The 14,875-nt window shown below is 51.5% G+C and overlaps 5 protein-coding genes across 5 annotated transcripts; 4 read left to right on the top strand and 1 right to left on the bottom strand.

Moving 5' to 3' along the window:
* Positions 1 to 3: 3 nt before the first annotated feature.
* BJX68DRAFT_54411 (palmitoyl-protein thioesterase family protein) lies at positions 4 to 1,570 on the top strand. Its single transcript, XM_071049374.1, has one exon. It carries the CDS (start codon positions 172 to 174, stop codon positions 1,144 to 1,146), a length of 975 nt encoding a protein of 324 aa, XP_070900429.1. The 5' UTR covers positions 4 to 171; the 3' UTR covers positions 1,147 to 1,570.
* BJX68DRAFT_54997 (uncharacterized protein) lies at positions 1,313 to 3,952 on the top strand. The gene is made up of 3 exons (XM_071049378.1): positions 1,313 to 1,679; positions 1,745 to 2,138; positions 2,190 to 3,952. The coding sequence occupies exons 1-3, from the start codon at positions 1,479 to 1,481 to the stop codon at positions 3,572 to 3,574; spliced, it is 1,980 nt and encodes a 659-aa protein (XP_070900428.1). The 5' UTR covers positions 1,313 to 1,478; the 3' UTR covers positions 3,575 to 3,952.
* A 2,602-nt stretch (positions 3,953 to 6,554) lies between these two features.
* Positions 6,555 to 8,402, top strand: BJX68DRAFT_265493 (putative C2H2 finger domain protein; the record flags this gene model as incomplete). The annotated part of the gene is made up of 3 exons (XM_071045265.1): positions 6,555 to 7,387; positions 7,446 to 7,715; positions 7,769 to 8,402. The coding sequence occupies 3 exons, from the start codon at positions 6,555 to 6,557 to the stop codon at positions 8,400 to 8,402; spliced, it is 1,737 nt and encodes a 578-aa protein (XP_070900427.1).
* A 616-nt stretch (positions 8,403 to 9,018) lies between these two features.
* BJX68DRAFT_54459 (uncharacterized protein) lies at positions 9,019 to 9,449 on the top strand. The gene has a single exon (XM_071049375.1). It carries the CDS (start codon positions 9,133 to 9,135, stop codon positions 9,358 to 9,360), a length of 228 nt encoding a protein of 75 aa, XP_070900426.1. The 5' UTR covers positions 9,019 to 9,132; the 3' UTR covers positions 9,361 to 9,449.
* An 89-nt stretch (positions 9,450 to 9,538) lies between these two features.
* Positions 9,539 to 12,943, bottom strand: BJX68DRAFT_265492 (putative RNA polymerase II Elongator complex associated protein Kti12; the record flags this gene model as incomplete). Its single annotated transcript, XM_071045264.1, has 8 exons — positions 9,539 to 10,528; positions 10,600 to 11,100; positions 11,452 to 11,698; positions 11,763 to 11,882; positions 11,941 to 12,308; positions 12,402 to 12,551; positions 12,606 to 12,781; positions 12,841 to 12,943. 8 exons carry the CDS (start codon positions 12,941 to 12,943, stop codon positions 9,539 to 9,541), a joined length of 2,655 nt encoding a protein of 884 aa, XP_070900425.1.
* Positions 12,944 to 14,875: the final 1,932 nt, after the last annotated feature.

Below are 14,875 nucleotides of genomic sequence, written 5' to 3'. Positions count from 1 at the left end.
GATAACTTCACCTTCATTGACAGATCAAACTGCGTGAGGAGTCGACGATCACATGTCCAGAACGTGACGTACTTCTCCGCAATCTCACCATCTCCAACTCTCCTGCTTACCCTCCTTCACAACCAACCTCCTCATTCGAACTTCAAATTATCCAGGAATACTCTCGCATCAATGCGCCATTTAACCAGACTTTCGCTCCTCACCCTCCCTCTTCTTGCCACCTCCCTCCCAACCCACACCACCGAAACCGAACTCACCCCTCTCCCGCTCGTCATCTGGCACGGCCTCGGCGACGACTACCTCCGCGATGGCATGAAACAGCTCGCCACGTTCGCCGAGTCTGTCAACCCAGGCACCTACGTACACCTAATCCATCTCGGCGACTCCAGCTCGGATGACCGACAGGCCACATTCCTAGGCAACGTCACGGAGCAAATCGCCGCCGTCTGCGCACAGCTCGCCGCAGAGCCCATTCTCTCCACCGCACCCGCAATCAACGCCCTCGGTTTCTCTCAGGGCGGCCAATTCCTGCGCGGGTACGTGGAACGGTGCAATAATCCGCCTGTGCGCAACCTCGTCACCTTCGGCAGCCAGCACAACGGCATCGCCGAGTTCCAGGAGTGCAAGTGGAGTGACTTTGTCTGCCGCGGCGCGGAAGCTTTGCTGAGGCTCGGGAGGTGGTCGAGCCTCGTGCAGAGCCGGCTTGTGCCTGCACAGTACTTCCGAGACCCCGCGGAGCTGGATGAGTATTTGGAGAATAGCAACTTCCTCGCCGATATCAACAACGAGCGCGTGTTGAAGAATACGTCGTACAAGGCGAATCTGAGCAAGCTCAATCGGTTCGCGATGTTTATGTTCGAGGACGATAAGATTGTGCATCCGAAGGAGACTGCGTGGTTTGCTGAGGTAGACACGACTACTGGGGAGATTACGCCGCTCCGCGAGAGGGATATATACAAGGAGGATTGGTTGGGGTTGAAGGAGTTGGATGAGCAAGGCAAGTTGAAGTTTGAGACACTGCCGGGGAATCATATGGAGTTGTTTGATGAGGATCTGGAGAAAGTGTTTACGGAGTACTTTGGGCCTGTGGAGGTTGAATTTCCTCCTACCCAGAAGCCTCAGATTCTCGTTCAGCAAGGTTATTAAGTGCAAATAGCCTGCTTCCGTTGTTCAGATTATACCCATTTCTCTCTTCACCTTCCTGGTACTATAGATCTACTACCACTCGAGTACATGAAACTCATTCAACAGCAACTTACGTACCTGAGTAGGAAGCTAGCAGCTTATCACTGCATTGACTAGGCATACTCCAATAAGGTAGTCGTAGGCAAGATTCCACTCTCTCTTCTCAACATCCATCACATGACAAGGCCATTTCCCTCGATGGACATGCCTACAGCCAGTCTTTCGACGACCACAAATGGCGCATCACCTCTTCACGATTGATTAACACACTCTTCAAGACATCTTCCATCAATATGAACTGGACAGGAGGCCGCCTCCGCCGCCATTCAGGGCCAAATGACAAAGCCCGCAAGCAGGTGTTTAAGAGACCTACAGCGGGAAGCAAAGGTCCCCACCAGATTACGCTGTTCAACGGCCTTGCGAAGGCGCAGGATAGTGAGAAGAGAGGAGGTAGAGAAGGAGTAGGAGAATCGAGCAATGCGGGTAGCCAGATGGTGTGTTAATCTATCAGCAAACAAGACAAGGCAAGCTGCGGTACTCTGACTCGGAGCTGATCTAGACTCGAAACCCACCGTCTCAACAACCACCTCCTCCGGCAACGAATACCCCTAACACGCGTACACATGAACCCACAACCCGCCTCGGGCTGATAAAACGGCAGTTACTCGAGACAACAGACTGGGGCGTCATCGGCGTAGCGCGGCCGGTTCAAGTCTCGTTTACGCCGCAGGAGGAACTCGAGCGCTTTGGGAAACGGAGGAGACTTACGGTGAAGGATCATGAAAGGTTGAATACGTCTACGGTGGCGATGGGAATGGCACGGCCGAGTCCCCGAAGCACGGAGATTCGTATGGGAGGGGGTTTGGGTGAGAACTTGGAGATAAGGATGGATGGGCGGCGAATTGGGCAGGGGAATGGAAGGGCTTCTTCTCCAAATATGTTATCCTCGCAGTATGCGAATCGGTTCGGTCAGCGCGATCAAGGGCTAAATGGTCGAAACTTACATGTTGAGGAAGGCACATCTCCTGACATGGTGCCTTCGGGGCATGGACAAAACGTTGCGCAGCTGGATGAAGGCTTGCCTGATAGGGCTTCTTCTATTGACGAAGGCGCTCCTCCCGACGTGATACCTCCGCAGAACAGCCACCGGTTTGGGCAGCGGGATACAGTTGTGGATGATGGCATACCGTCCGTTCGTGACAAAGATTTCGACGTGGTATACTCGCAGCATTTTGGGCAGCTGAATGAACACCTGCCTAGAAGAGCTTCTTCCGTCGAGGATGACGCTTCTCCTAACGTGATATTTCCGCAAGACGGCCGTCAGTTTGGGCAGCGGGACGCAGTGGCAAATGGCCGGATTCCATCCATTCATGTTGACTCTCTCAACACGGTATCTTCGCAGCATGACCGTCGCTTTGACCAGGAAAATCCATTTGCAATTGGTAGAGTTCCTTCTGTCGATGAAGGCAACGCTCCCAATATTGCATGTTTCGGTCAGCGGGGTGCAGGGTGTAGTGGAAGGTTGCCTTCCATCGATGAGGGGTTTTCTTCCAATATGGTTTCTTCACAGTCAATGCTCCTAGACTATGAGGGATCGATCGGGTCAAACAACCGGGCAAGCGCCCAAGATTCGTTCGCGAGTATGAACAGCACAGGGAGAAGTTTCAGTCTGTCGAGGCTTTCGGACGCGCCTCAGCTAGGCTATGTACCGGATGTGCCCGGAATGCCCGAAGCCTTTGATACTCGAGGCATCATTCCACACCTTGAAGATACATCAGGCTCGATGAAATGGGCCTCTGAGGAACCAATAGAGCAGTTACGGTCCCAAGAAAGCAGCTCGATCATTCCACTGCCAACATCACCCGTGAGAAGACGCTTCACAATCGACGACCAAGTCGATGCTGAAAGAGAAAGGAGATTGATGCGTCCTCCAGCGGTAGCAGAGCCATCCAGAGCGCAGGGATATGGAGAGAGATTAGAAGCTCCTTTCTTGTACTCCCCATCCAGACCAGCGGATGCTTTCGCTCGACTAAACGATGCGATGGAACCTCCCTCAAGAAAGCCAGACTACCCCAAGTTCAGCTGGCTCCCGGATCCTGGCCGCAGCATGCACCGCACAGAAAGCAATAGACTCAACGCTCGTTCCCCCATGGCATCTATCCGCGAAGACCCTAGTAGCACAAACTTCTCGCGGCTGAGCAGAGACGTGGCTCCCATGACGATATTTGGACAACCTGTCAGCTTCCAAGACCCTGGAGTCCGCGCAGACAATCATGCGATGAGACAGTCGGGGCTGTGCCAGATGAAGTTTGACCATGGAGACGCACACAGATTCTCGTCGGACGGAGCCTTGACTTCACCTCCGGGGTTTTGGTCTAGACGAGTCTAGGAAGCAGACATTGCGAGGCTTGCGTTACCCAAGCCCACCCGGCCCGAGCAGGGCGAGCATCAGCAAGGCGATGCAACTGAGCTGTTGATCTGAACTTGTTTCCACTTTGGATGAGGCTTCAACGGCTGCAAGAACTCGGCCACTCAGACTCCACAAGCCAGTCAATGACATCATGTGACTCTAGCACGTGACTCGCTTCCAGTCTTTTCGTCCACAAAATCTTCGTTTTCAACACCAAAAACACAGTTTCTCTTTCTCACTCGATGGCTGAGCACTCAACTCAGCACTAGTGCTGAGGAGCCAATGCCAGCACATAGAATCTCATGTCATCGGAGGCGAGAGCCCAGCGACGACTGATTGGCTTTGTTCCTCTGGTATCGCCATGATTGTTCGAGTTGAACGAGGCTGGATGTCGGATTGATGAGCGCCGACCGTTTTCCGAGCAAACCGTGTCTCCTTTTCTCGATGCATCTGATTTTTATTTTTCAAGGTAAGCAATGATCCCAGGCTCCGGCCTCCTTTATTCGTGGCTGGCCCATTTTTATTTCATGATGAGCACCATACCCATAAAGCATAGTTCACCTGAGATCTTCGATCGTTGAACGACAACAGTACCATCACCATTTTTTCTGATATCTTCTCTCATTCGCTTGTTCTCATACTTGGCTACGTTAAGGTCTTTTTGCTGACGAATGAACGCAATACCAGGTCTCTTCAGATAGTCTCCCAAGGTAGAAAATGAAGAAATAAGTTCTTGGTTCCCCTGAAGTCGAATTTCCCGAAAATTCCCCAAAGAACGCTGGTCGGACGCATTGCTGCCCAACCCGTCCGTGCTTCTTCTCGTAGTGGGCTCACCAGCCGTAAGCACCACTGGGATTCTTGGACGAGGGATAAAACTCGATGCACCACCAGAGCTCAAGCGCCAGTCTGCAAAGTACTTTTTTGCTCTCACCTGTACGTGTTGGAAGGGTGCATGATGTTTTCAGCGCGGGGTTTGCGTCTCGCAGACTGTGACATCTTGTCGGATGTGATGCTGGCTGCAGGCAGAGGGTCAACCCCCCTGTTCCCCGAGTTGACGTGGTCGTCGTCTCAGCCAAAGGATGAAGGAGTCAATAGTGGGCGGCTATCACAGGGCGAGCGGGGCAGCAGAGAGGAACCAGACAAGAGCGTTTACTGGTTCAGGGTAGATCCGGCCGCGTTCCATAGTTTCAAACTACGCTTGATTGAGGGTGTATTTGCATCATCTCGTCGGAGGTCCTCACCAATCGAGGACAAGGGCCGCTTCACCGCTACAATTCCAAGGAAACATGATCGGGACGTGCCGTTCCCTGAGAGCCACTCATTCCAACTCCCAAGGCCACGTCAAGACCAGAGGATTTACCCATGTCAAATCACAGCGTGAGATGCTCAGGGCGAGGCAACCTCTGCGCAATTTCGCACTTTGTGTGCCCCTCCCCACCTGCCTTGCCCGTCATCTGCTCGCCTCTATAAGGTTGCGACCCCCCGTTTCTTGTCTGCTCTTCTTGACTTTTCCTCTTTATCTCATCGCACCATACTCAACCAGGATTACCTTCGACTCCTCGCCTCCCAAGGACTTGATACCCCTCTGCTTCCATCACACTTCACACATCACACACCTTGACCACCTCACTCTCCATCTCCACAAGAATCCCTCTCTGCCTCCCAGATTTGTCACAGTCAAATCTCTCACTGCTCCTCAAGGACCACTTTGTCTTGTTTTCTTCTCTCAGCAGTCTCTCTCCGTGGACACTGGATAAGAATTGAAAGCCCCTGGCTCATATCCTCACCTCGGACTCTCCATTGGAACCCAATCCATTCCCTGGATCGGATTTGTGCTTGTTTCTTTTCGTTTCTACATACTCCCAGGCTTTTCGTCTGAGCGTTCATCGACAGATAACAGGTAGCTCCCTCTGATTTTTCTTATCGCTCTTGCTTTTTGATTTCTTTCCTCATGCGCGCCTTGCCGTGGATTCAACTATGGACACTCGACAACACTCGCCAAATTCTCTGGATTTCTGAACTTCTGTTCTTCCTTAGCTGGACTCATGGTGCCGCATCGCGGTGACCTAGAATAATGATGATGCCCTGGATTTTCAAATCACTTTGATCCACAGCAGCCGCTGTGAGACTGGACACTACAAGTGTTGTTTAATGTGGCACACTTGCTTCGACATACCTTGGACCTTTTCTCAGGAGCCGTATTTCACACTTCAATTGTCACCTACCACTCCAAACCTGGAGTGGAGGCTTGGAACGTTACCCTGGATGAACCAATGAATACCTGATGCATAAGACCTGAAATGTCTCCAACCGGAGTGGAACCCTCAAGGATCCTGAACCCAGACAGTGACCTCAGAACATCTCCATGGACTTCAAAATGCTCTCATGAGCTTGCCTAATGTGGCCAACCTGCCCAAGTGTTTTACCTCGTGACCGACAGAAGGAATCCTCGACCGTGCATCTAATGCTGTTGCACTTTCCATTTGACCCAGGCACAATGATTTTGACCCGTGGATTTTCAGCTGCATGGAAACAGTCCCAGCCGTTCGGAATAACTTCAATCACCCAGGAATAATCTTGTTAACCAGGAACAATCCTCGACAGAATCCCAGGAAACATCGCCCTATACATTTCGTCAACTGCTAGTTCTGTTGATCTAGATGGCTTCACCGACAACGTTTGTTTCCACCTGGAGACCGGACGACAATGACCCATATGGACCAGTGATACACCCCATGGACAGCTCGACACTCGACCAATACCCGAACGGTTTGTGGCCTCTTGTCCCTCGTGGTTGAAGCTAAACTAACGGTCGTTTAGACAATTTTTCTCGCCTGGACCTCGGACGCATGATTTTCTACTTTTGTCTCGCTGTCGCTCTCGTAACTTGCAATGTAGCCATACTGACTTGAATTGCTTTAGTGATCTCATGTGCACATCACTGGCACACAAACTCAAGATGGTTTCCAACATCAAGACCGACCCAGAGAACATGTCTCTCTCACAAACAATGCTTCACATGGACCACCACTCCCAATCAAGGCATATCCCAGGATCTCTTTTGGCCTCAAGAACAACCCAGGATGATGAACTTTCGAGCCAGGATAACTTCTCCTTGTGTTCAAGTACTGCCCAAAGTCGTGACACTTCCGACTTGAAGCCATGGACTCTGAATGATATGGATTCCACTGATAGCCATTCCATCGCATCAACAAGACCAGACTCCCCGGCCGTTCAGATGCTCTCCTTTTCATTATCTCAACATGCCCTTCTCCACAGCGCTATGGGCGCTAGCGACATCATGTACTCGGCTGGTTCCGAGTTCCACGGTCTTCCCGACGTTGACCAGCACGATTTGGATTTCTCAAAGGCCCAGGACTTCAACAACCACTACACTTCCCTTTTTGATTTCTCTGCCTTTGAGAATGATGTCAACGGCCACAATGGCACTCACCCATCTTGCACCCCAGACCACGGTTCTCCCGTAGGTGACAGTCAGCTCGCTCACGGCGATGCGTGGAACATGGTCTCTGACAGCCGATTCAACCAAGGATCAACCATGGACCACTTCACTGGCAACGTTTTCCAGCACATGCCTGTCTCTCCACCATTGACAGAAGCAAGCAATGATGTTTCTGTTTCTTCGGCCTGCTCCCACTCTGGTTACCCAGCATTCATGTCCCATGAGGATGCCATGTTGAAGGATATCACAGCCACTCCCGTTCAAGGAATCAACCTAGGAGACCCCATCTTCCCACTCACGCCACCTCTCAACGAGCAGGATCCCAACAGGTCAGTTCGCGTAACCGCATAATGGCGCGAGATTGATTGAATTCTAACCTTCCCACAGAACCATCCGCCCAGCTAAAAGTGCATCTAGGCCACCAATTCAATTGTCCCCATCCCAGCAATCGGTGAAGCAGGATTCCGAGTTCTTCCCGCCCCTTCCAGTCAAGGAGCCCATCAGACCAAGATCCAAGGATGGTAGTGAGTCGCGAAACCCACGCGACCACCCTTATTATTCTTTGCCGACCCACAATGATGGAAAATACTACTGCCCATTTGCCAATGGAGACAAGCCTTGCAACCACCCTCCCACCACCCAGAAGTGTGCTTACCAGTGAGTCGAACGCAACCATCCGCATTTGGATCTGAGAACTAACAATCCAACAGTAAATACCTGGACTCCCATCTCAAGCCGTACCGCTGCAGGGCCCCCGGCTGCATGGATGCTCAGCTCCAATTCTCTTCCAACGCTTGCCTCTTCCGTCATGAGCGCGAAGCCCATGGACTCCACGGCCACGGAGACAACCCCCACCTTTGCCTTTTCGAAGGATGCGACCGCTCCATTCCTGGATACGGCTTCCCCCGCCGCTGGAACCTGTTTGACCACATGAGGAGAGTGCATGACTACGCCTCTTCCGAGCGCCCAAGCTCGCCAGATGCTTCTCCCACCACTGCGGCGACCAAGAAGAAGGAAACTACCGGACGCAAGCGCCGAGTTGCCGGCGTCAGCGGCGCCCAGACCATGAAGCGCACCCGGTCCACTCAGTCTCAGACCAACACACTGAAGGCTATTCAGCAGACTGCTGCCCACCACGGTCAGAACCTGCAAGCTGCTGAGCGCAACTACTACAGCTGCCACGCTCGCCTCCTCGAGCAGCTCAGCAGCATCACACCCCAGGACTCTGCCATGCACGACAAGGTCAATGCCAGCCTTCAGGAATTGATGACTCTTGGAATCACCTACCGCCAGGCTCAAGCCAGCCAGGCCGTCGCCCAAATTGCCAATGGACTCCCTGCATGAACCAAGCAAGATGATGCCTGAGTTTCTTTTTTAAACCATCTTTCCTAAGGAGGACGCCAAGGACCGCTTGTTCCTGTATAGAAGCCGCCTACGGCTATGAGGTACTGATACCCCGGGAATGAATGCTTAACGGTCCATCTTCTCTTTCAGACTGCCAGGGATTGCTCTCGTCCACGTCCACTTTCAAGGAACTTACATAAACCCAACTCGGGTACGAAGCAGCATGCTTCGAACAGTTCCGAATCAGTGTCTCCTTAGACACGCTGCCCAAGATGGCCATGTCACTCCCAGCACGATCCAAATCGGCGGGAGACTGAAAAGACCCAGCGTTGGAAGCGCTGCCTTTTCCTCTTCTTCTCATTTGTCTTCCCTTCATTTTCTTTCGTGAAGATGCTCTCTTCTCTCCGTGCCATGTTGATTGCGTGCGCTCGATTCTTGTATCACTTTTGTATTTATCGTCCTGTATTGATCTTGGGCGGATTCTTGGATTTCTCGTGTGCATGGCTTGCTTTTACCTCTTCCTCATCCATCCCACAGCCTAGCCTGCGGTTCTTGTGAGCGGAAGAAGATAAGATAAAAATAAAAAAAGGCGGTTGATTTGAAGATTTTTTGGACACAGCAGCGACAGAACAGCGAAGCGACAGAAACGCAACAGAGGCTCAACAGGACGGAAACTGGGATTCGATCTTGTCATTTTCGGGGTTTAACTATAGACTACTTTTTTCGGGTTATGCTTGTTATCATTATCAGTACTTGTGTTTTTAGTTTTTGTGTGAATATTCTTATCTTGAATCTCGGGCCCCCCCTCTCTCTATTTCTCTATCCTTTCGATTCTTTTGAGCTCAGAGGCTGTATCGCTCTGCGGGCCAGGGCGAAGAAGGCTTTGTACACTCCAGTCACTCTTACTCCTGGCTTACTTTTGCTAGCTATATCTCGGTTTATCAATATCAACACATGACAGAAGTTAGGCTCCTTATATTGTAATCCGATTCAAGCCTAAAAACGCCAATAATAAAATGCCCAAAAGCTTTTCTCCAGATGCCGTCTACATAGATCATCAATCATAAATGTCCTCTCTTACCAACTATCCCCACTCACCCAAAAAGGAAGATGGACAGCACGGAAGAAGAGTCTGGTCACCGCTCTTCAACCTCATCCGCAAAATCCGCATTGAGGAACCTCACAAAGGCATCAGGCACATCGGCCTCCTTCAACGCACCACCCTTAACAGCCGCATGCGGCCCCGCGATATACACCCGGTTCAAGGTAATCCACTGCCGCCGGAGCCGCTGCAACCGTGGAAGCGCAAGGATCCCACCTGCGGCAGCGAGGTCGTCTGTTACTGACGCGGAGGCAATATGTTCGGGGACGAAGATGGGGATGCTGGAGTCTGGGACTTGGATGCGGATTCCGGGTTCTTGGCGGGTGAATGTGTCGTCGTCGTCATTGGAGGTATGGGGTTCGGGGGGAGGTTGGGAGGCGAGGGCGGCTTTTGCGGAGGGGTTCGAGAGGGTGTAGGAGCGAATTGCTTGGATGATTGCGCTGGTGCGCTTCTCCATGCTGTATAGTGCCGAGGAGTCGGTTGAGGTTGGGAGGACGGTGGCCTGGTGGGGTTTTATCGCGACGCGGGGACGTGAGAGGGCGGAGCGGGTACCACCCTGCGTCATTGTTGCGCCCGTTGCTGTGCTTGCGGCGGAGGAGAGGGTTGTTGAATTGAGAGCTGTGGTGAGTTGGGAGACTGCGCTTGGTTCTTCGTCGGGGGTTTGAGTGAGGGTGGACGGGTGCGGGAGGCCCGTTAGGGCCGTCCAGATGTCGGCGATTGGTGGGGCCGCGTCGGAGTAGGGGACTGTGAAGAGGGGCTTGTCCCAGCGGCTGTGCATGGAGGGTTCTTCGTAGCGGAAGATGAGGTTGTTGAGGAGGTCGGGAGGATAGGGGTCGCTTTCGGTTTCATCGGTGGTGGGTGGGTTCGGGGATTGTTCGGTCGATTGTTCGGTCGTGGGTTCGTTGGAGGGAGAAGGGTCCTTGTTCTCGTTTGTCTGCGAGTCCGATTGCGACTGCGATTCCTTTCTCCGTATCCTCGCCTCGTTATTCGCAACACACTGGTCAATCGGCGTCCCAACATGAACCTACACCCGCATTCATTAGCCTGCCCGTGTCCCAATCCCAATCCAAACCAGGGAGTGACCAGAAAACATACAACACAACACGTCGTACCCAGCGCCTTCGCCTCACACCAAAGCTGATACCGATACCCCTTGATATAATTCATCCCATCGAGAATGACAAAGCTGTCGCGGCCGAGCGCCCGCTTCGCACGTGTATACGCCAACCCACGCGCCTCCTTCTCCGTACGTGCCGTATCGTACACTGTCCGCGGGTAGTTAACATTATCGTGCGTGGAAACGATGTTGATTTTGTACCGCGGTTTTGTCGAAGGGATTGCGCCTGTTTCGAAAAGGGTGGATTGGGCTTCTTCGAGGCCCGCGGCGAGTTGGTGCGCGCGGTGGGTGAGCCCCGAGCAGGGGTAGCCGGTTAGGATTATGAGCTGAGTGGTGGGACACTTTGTAAGATGGGTTTTCTGAGTAGAATAGAGGGGAGAGACACGCTTACCGGCATGTTTGAGGGCCTTGGAGATGTTGAGTGTCTTGGACCGTGATTTTGCTGGGATTTTCTGTTTCGCGGGGCTGCGGTTCACCGCCTTTGCTGCTTATCAGCGGGAGTGCCGGGGCTGTTCCGCGCCCTGTCTTGATAACAACAAGGAACTATACGCTCGCAGCTTGCTGAGGGCTCGGTCATGAATTGAGAGCTGAATCCATGACAGCAGCGCTGTCCAAGACGAGGCACCTACTGTCGATAAAGGAGATCGAGTCACTGACTGGCATAAAAACGAATCATAATCCTGGGAACCAGCGCTTGGCGGACATGGAGTGTCTGCTGATATCTCTCCAGAATCCGAATTTACGAAGAAACTAGCTATATGCATATAATGACACATTGTACACAATGGCATACGGCATGCAGCTTAGAACAAGACCCCCACTAGACCAACAACTGCAACAGCAGACGCAAACATGGGCCCAACACCTCCGCTACTAAGGAGCGCGGCCGCATCACGATCGTCGCCGTGTATATCTGCCGTGGAATCTGCCCGTGTCTGCTCAGACGAACAGACTACCTCGCCAGGTAGACCATCTGAATTAGTCTCATTGAGCTTGCCTGTGAACTCATCACAGTCGAAGTACAAGTCGGAAAGAACACTGATCTTCGAAAAGTTCCGCAAGTTTGGTACTTCGACCCTTGAAAATGTTAGTCAATGATGTGCTAACGTATTTAGTGAGTGTCGGTGATGTGTGGGCGTACCTTTCGATATTGCCGCTTATATGCAAATTGGCGTTCTCAAGAAGCGGCATGCCCACGGATAGAGAGTTGCCGGCAACAATTTCGATGGATCCAGTGACGTTTCGTAATTTGGGGAGAGAGCTTAACAATGTTAGTATGCAAGAATCCGCAGGAAGGGCTAAAGTTGAGAGGACAGGACGAACGATGAGATATTGCCTTGGAACCAAATGTCACGGTGGACGGTGCTGAGCTTGGAAAGTCCATCGATATTCCAGGACCATTTTGTTCAAAGTTTGAAACTGAATCAAGATGATCCTTGTACGTCTTAATGGTGGTGAGCTCGGGGAGTGAAAGGCTAAGCCAGATTATCTTAATACAGGACTCGTCTCCATTGAGGCTGCTGGAGGTTACCTGGACATTTTCCCTTTGAAACTGACAATGGACGTGGACTCGAGGAGTGGGAGGGATATGCTCATCGTGGTCTCCGCTGCCGGCGGCCATAGGGTGTTTGACGAGTTTGAGATCCTGAAGGTGCGGCTGACTGTCCGCAGTGCTTCGAGTGACACCCTGTGATTAATGCTTGTTAGCATAGGGGCATATCAGGACAGTCGAGAAAAGTAAGTACGTTGATAGGTTTCCGTCAAAGCTTATACGGCCAACTCTCTCAAGCGCCGGGAACTCGAGGCTGGGAATATATGCAGGAATAACCAGGTCAATTCTGTCGGCGATCGCTAATCTGGGCGTGGACCATGTCTCCAAGTCATCGAGCGATCCGAGATCAATCCAGTCCACCGCCTCAAGATCAGGCATCTCAAACGACGTTAGTCCGAGGGGATCACCATACTCGCCTCATGTTCCGCTGACCATGGCGGGGTCGCTGATATTGACGATGTTGGGCAGTACAAACGGCCCGGTCAGATTTCTATCGATATCAAGCCTCCCGCTTATAATCTCGCATCTCTCCGCAAGGGCGTTAATGTCATCTTGGGTATCGATCGTTGTCAGAAGGAGTAGCCCATAGTCCCTCTGCGCCAGGGTACCTGCTGATATATCAGCAGTGCTCGCAAAGGGCAGTGGACTGGGTGATAGTGATACCAACAGGGAGTAGGCCGAGCGCTATGAGCGACAGCCACACTTTGCCTTGAAGTCAATCTCGCACGCGAGTAGACGTGGGGAAGCGTGAGGCTTGCAGCTTGGGGCATTTTCAATGCTTTTTTTGAGGGACTGGCTTGGCAGAAGCTAAACCTCGTATCCTCGAAGTGCTTTCCTTCTCGAGAGATGAACTTGGAGAAGAAAGGCTAGTATAGCTCTTGGCATTGGTACCACGTTGCTCATAGGTGGTGCGCGAGATCAAAGAGGAGGTTCGGAATTTTTGCGAGATATAGCATGAAATAGCACGATTTGTGATGTTCGAGAAGTTGGAGAGATATTGAGCTTCGTACCGTCGAACTTCCAAAACTAAGGTGCTACACAGCATAGAAGGTACAGGTGCCAGTGCTGTTCCGTGTGTATAGAGTTAGCAAGCGGTATCTGGGCATTAAACATTAAGCCCTAACTTTACCCTTTAGCCTCGAAACCATACTTCCTCAGTCATAGTCAAGACATAGTCCCAGTATGTTACCACCGTTATAATTGATAGTAGCGGATGAGGGATAAATCAAGAGATAGAGACAATGGTGCATTCATACAGAGACCTGGACGCAGGTGAAGAGGCATCATTAATAATTCGAAGAGGCTATTGTCACCAACCTTTTATCAACGCGTCAAGTGAGAGAAGGACCGTTCCCTGTTGACATTCATGAGGGCGAATTTTGGCCATTTCATCCAGGCCATGCAATTCCATGTGAATAGGAAGCTTCGCTCACTGCTTGAGGGCACGCAACGGCAGAATTGGAAAGTGTATTCATCCTGAATGGATCTTGGAGACGTAAGAGAAAAGCACGAAGTTGGCGCTTAGATAGGCGAAATCGTCTTATGAGCTGAATATAGAGGCGCGACTGAGTATTACCTGCGCGATCACAGTCAGTATTAGTAGTTCTCCATCACCATCAATAAAAGAAGAACTAGAGGGAAGAGCGATGCCATGTGCTCTGCTGAGTAGGATCGTAGCTCCTGTTTGCTCTGAATGAGTGTACTGTCAGTCCTTTTTGTAGCTGGCTGTAATTATGCCGGATAACAGGCAAACACGATAGACGCTGCTGGCGGTTTCAGCTGGTCGTTCCTTCCTCTTTTGCATATTGATAGTCATCTCGCATCGGGAAGGTGCACCTGACGTAGCTTCCTATTCGAGGGAGAGTCCAAGTTAGGAAGGTACGACCAGGGATCCGACCATATAAGGCAGGTGCAATGGAGGCGCTCTTCGTTCCTTCCTCTTTTTTGCATTCAGATAGCTAGGTACGATCAAGGAAGGGGCGATCTATCTCTGTGACGGTGACTAGAAACAAGGTAGAGTGACCTGCACGAGTTGTATACGACAGCTGCGGCTTCAGTCAACCCTTCATTCATGCTGGTCGTCTCTGCTCTCAAGATTGGGAACGAGCATGCCTTTCTTGCGAGAGAACTGAGGTCAGATTGGCAGGTGCTATCCAGGCAGTCGGCCTCGAGCGGTACGGTGGGACAGGTCTACCGGCCTTGTAGCTTCCGTATTTAGAAATTCATGTAGGAAGGCGCAACGAAGTAGATGTACCATGTATAGGAGGAAGACGTCGTGGGCGCCTTCCCAGTGAGCTCTTCGAGGACAATCCTTGGCAATCGATAAAAAGCGTACGTTCTACTTCAAAGGGAGCGCAGTTACTCGGTTTGGAGCAGGAACTTGACGGAGTACTCCGTACCAGTACGAAGTAGTGTTTCACTACTGTATCACTGCATTGCGTAACGGCTCTGGCTTACTGATAAGTTTGCTTCCCAGTCTCATCTTGATTGATTTTTGATAGTTGTTGGGAATTGGACGCCCCGGATGCTGTGTAATGCAGGTATTGGAAGACTGTTTGTCCTTTCAGAATCTCGCCATTGTCGCTGATCAAGGCTGAAGCTGGTGTTTAAATGGGAGATATATGGTCTGATGCTATATCGAGTTCTAGACCCCTTCAGAACCTGTCCAAGAGAGTCTCATCGCTTTTGGAGACGTCACATCT

Source organism: Aspergillus pseudodeflectus, assembly GCF_044049435.1.
Source record: "Aspergillus pseudodeflectus strain CBS 756.74 chromosome Unknown BJX68scaffold_15, whole genome shotgun sequence".
Lineage (NCBI taxonomy): Eukaryota > Fungi > Ascomycota > Eurotiomycetes > Eurotiales > Aspergillaceae > Aspergillus > Aspergillus pseudodeflectus.
Note: the sequence above shows the minus strand (reverse complement) of the source record. Positions and strands in the feature narration are given on the sequence as shown.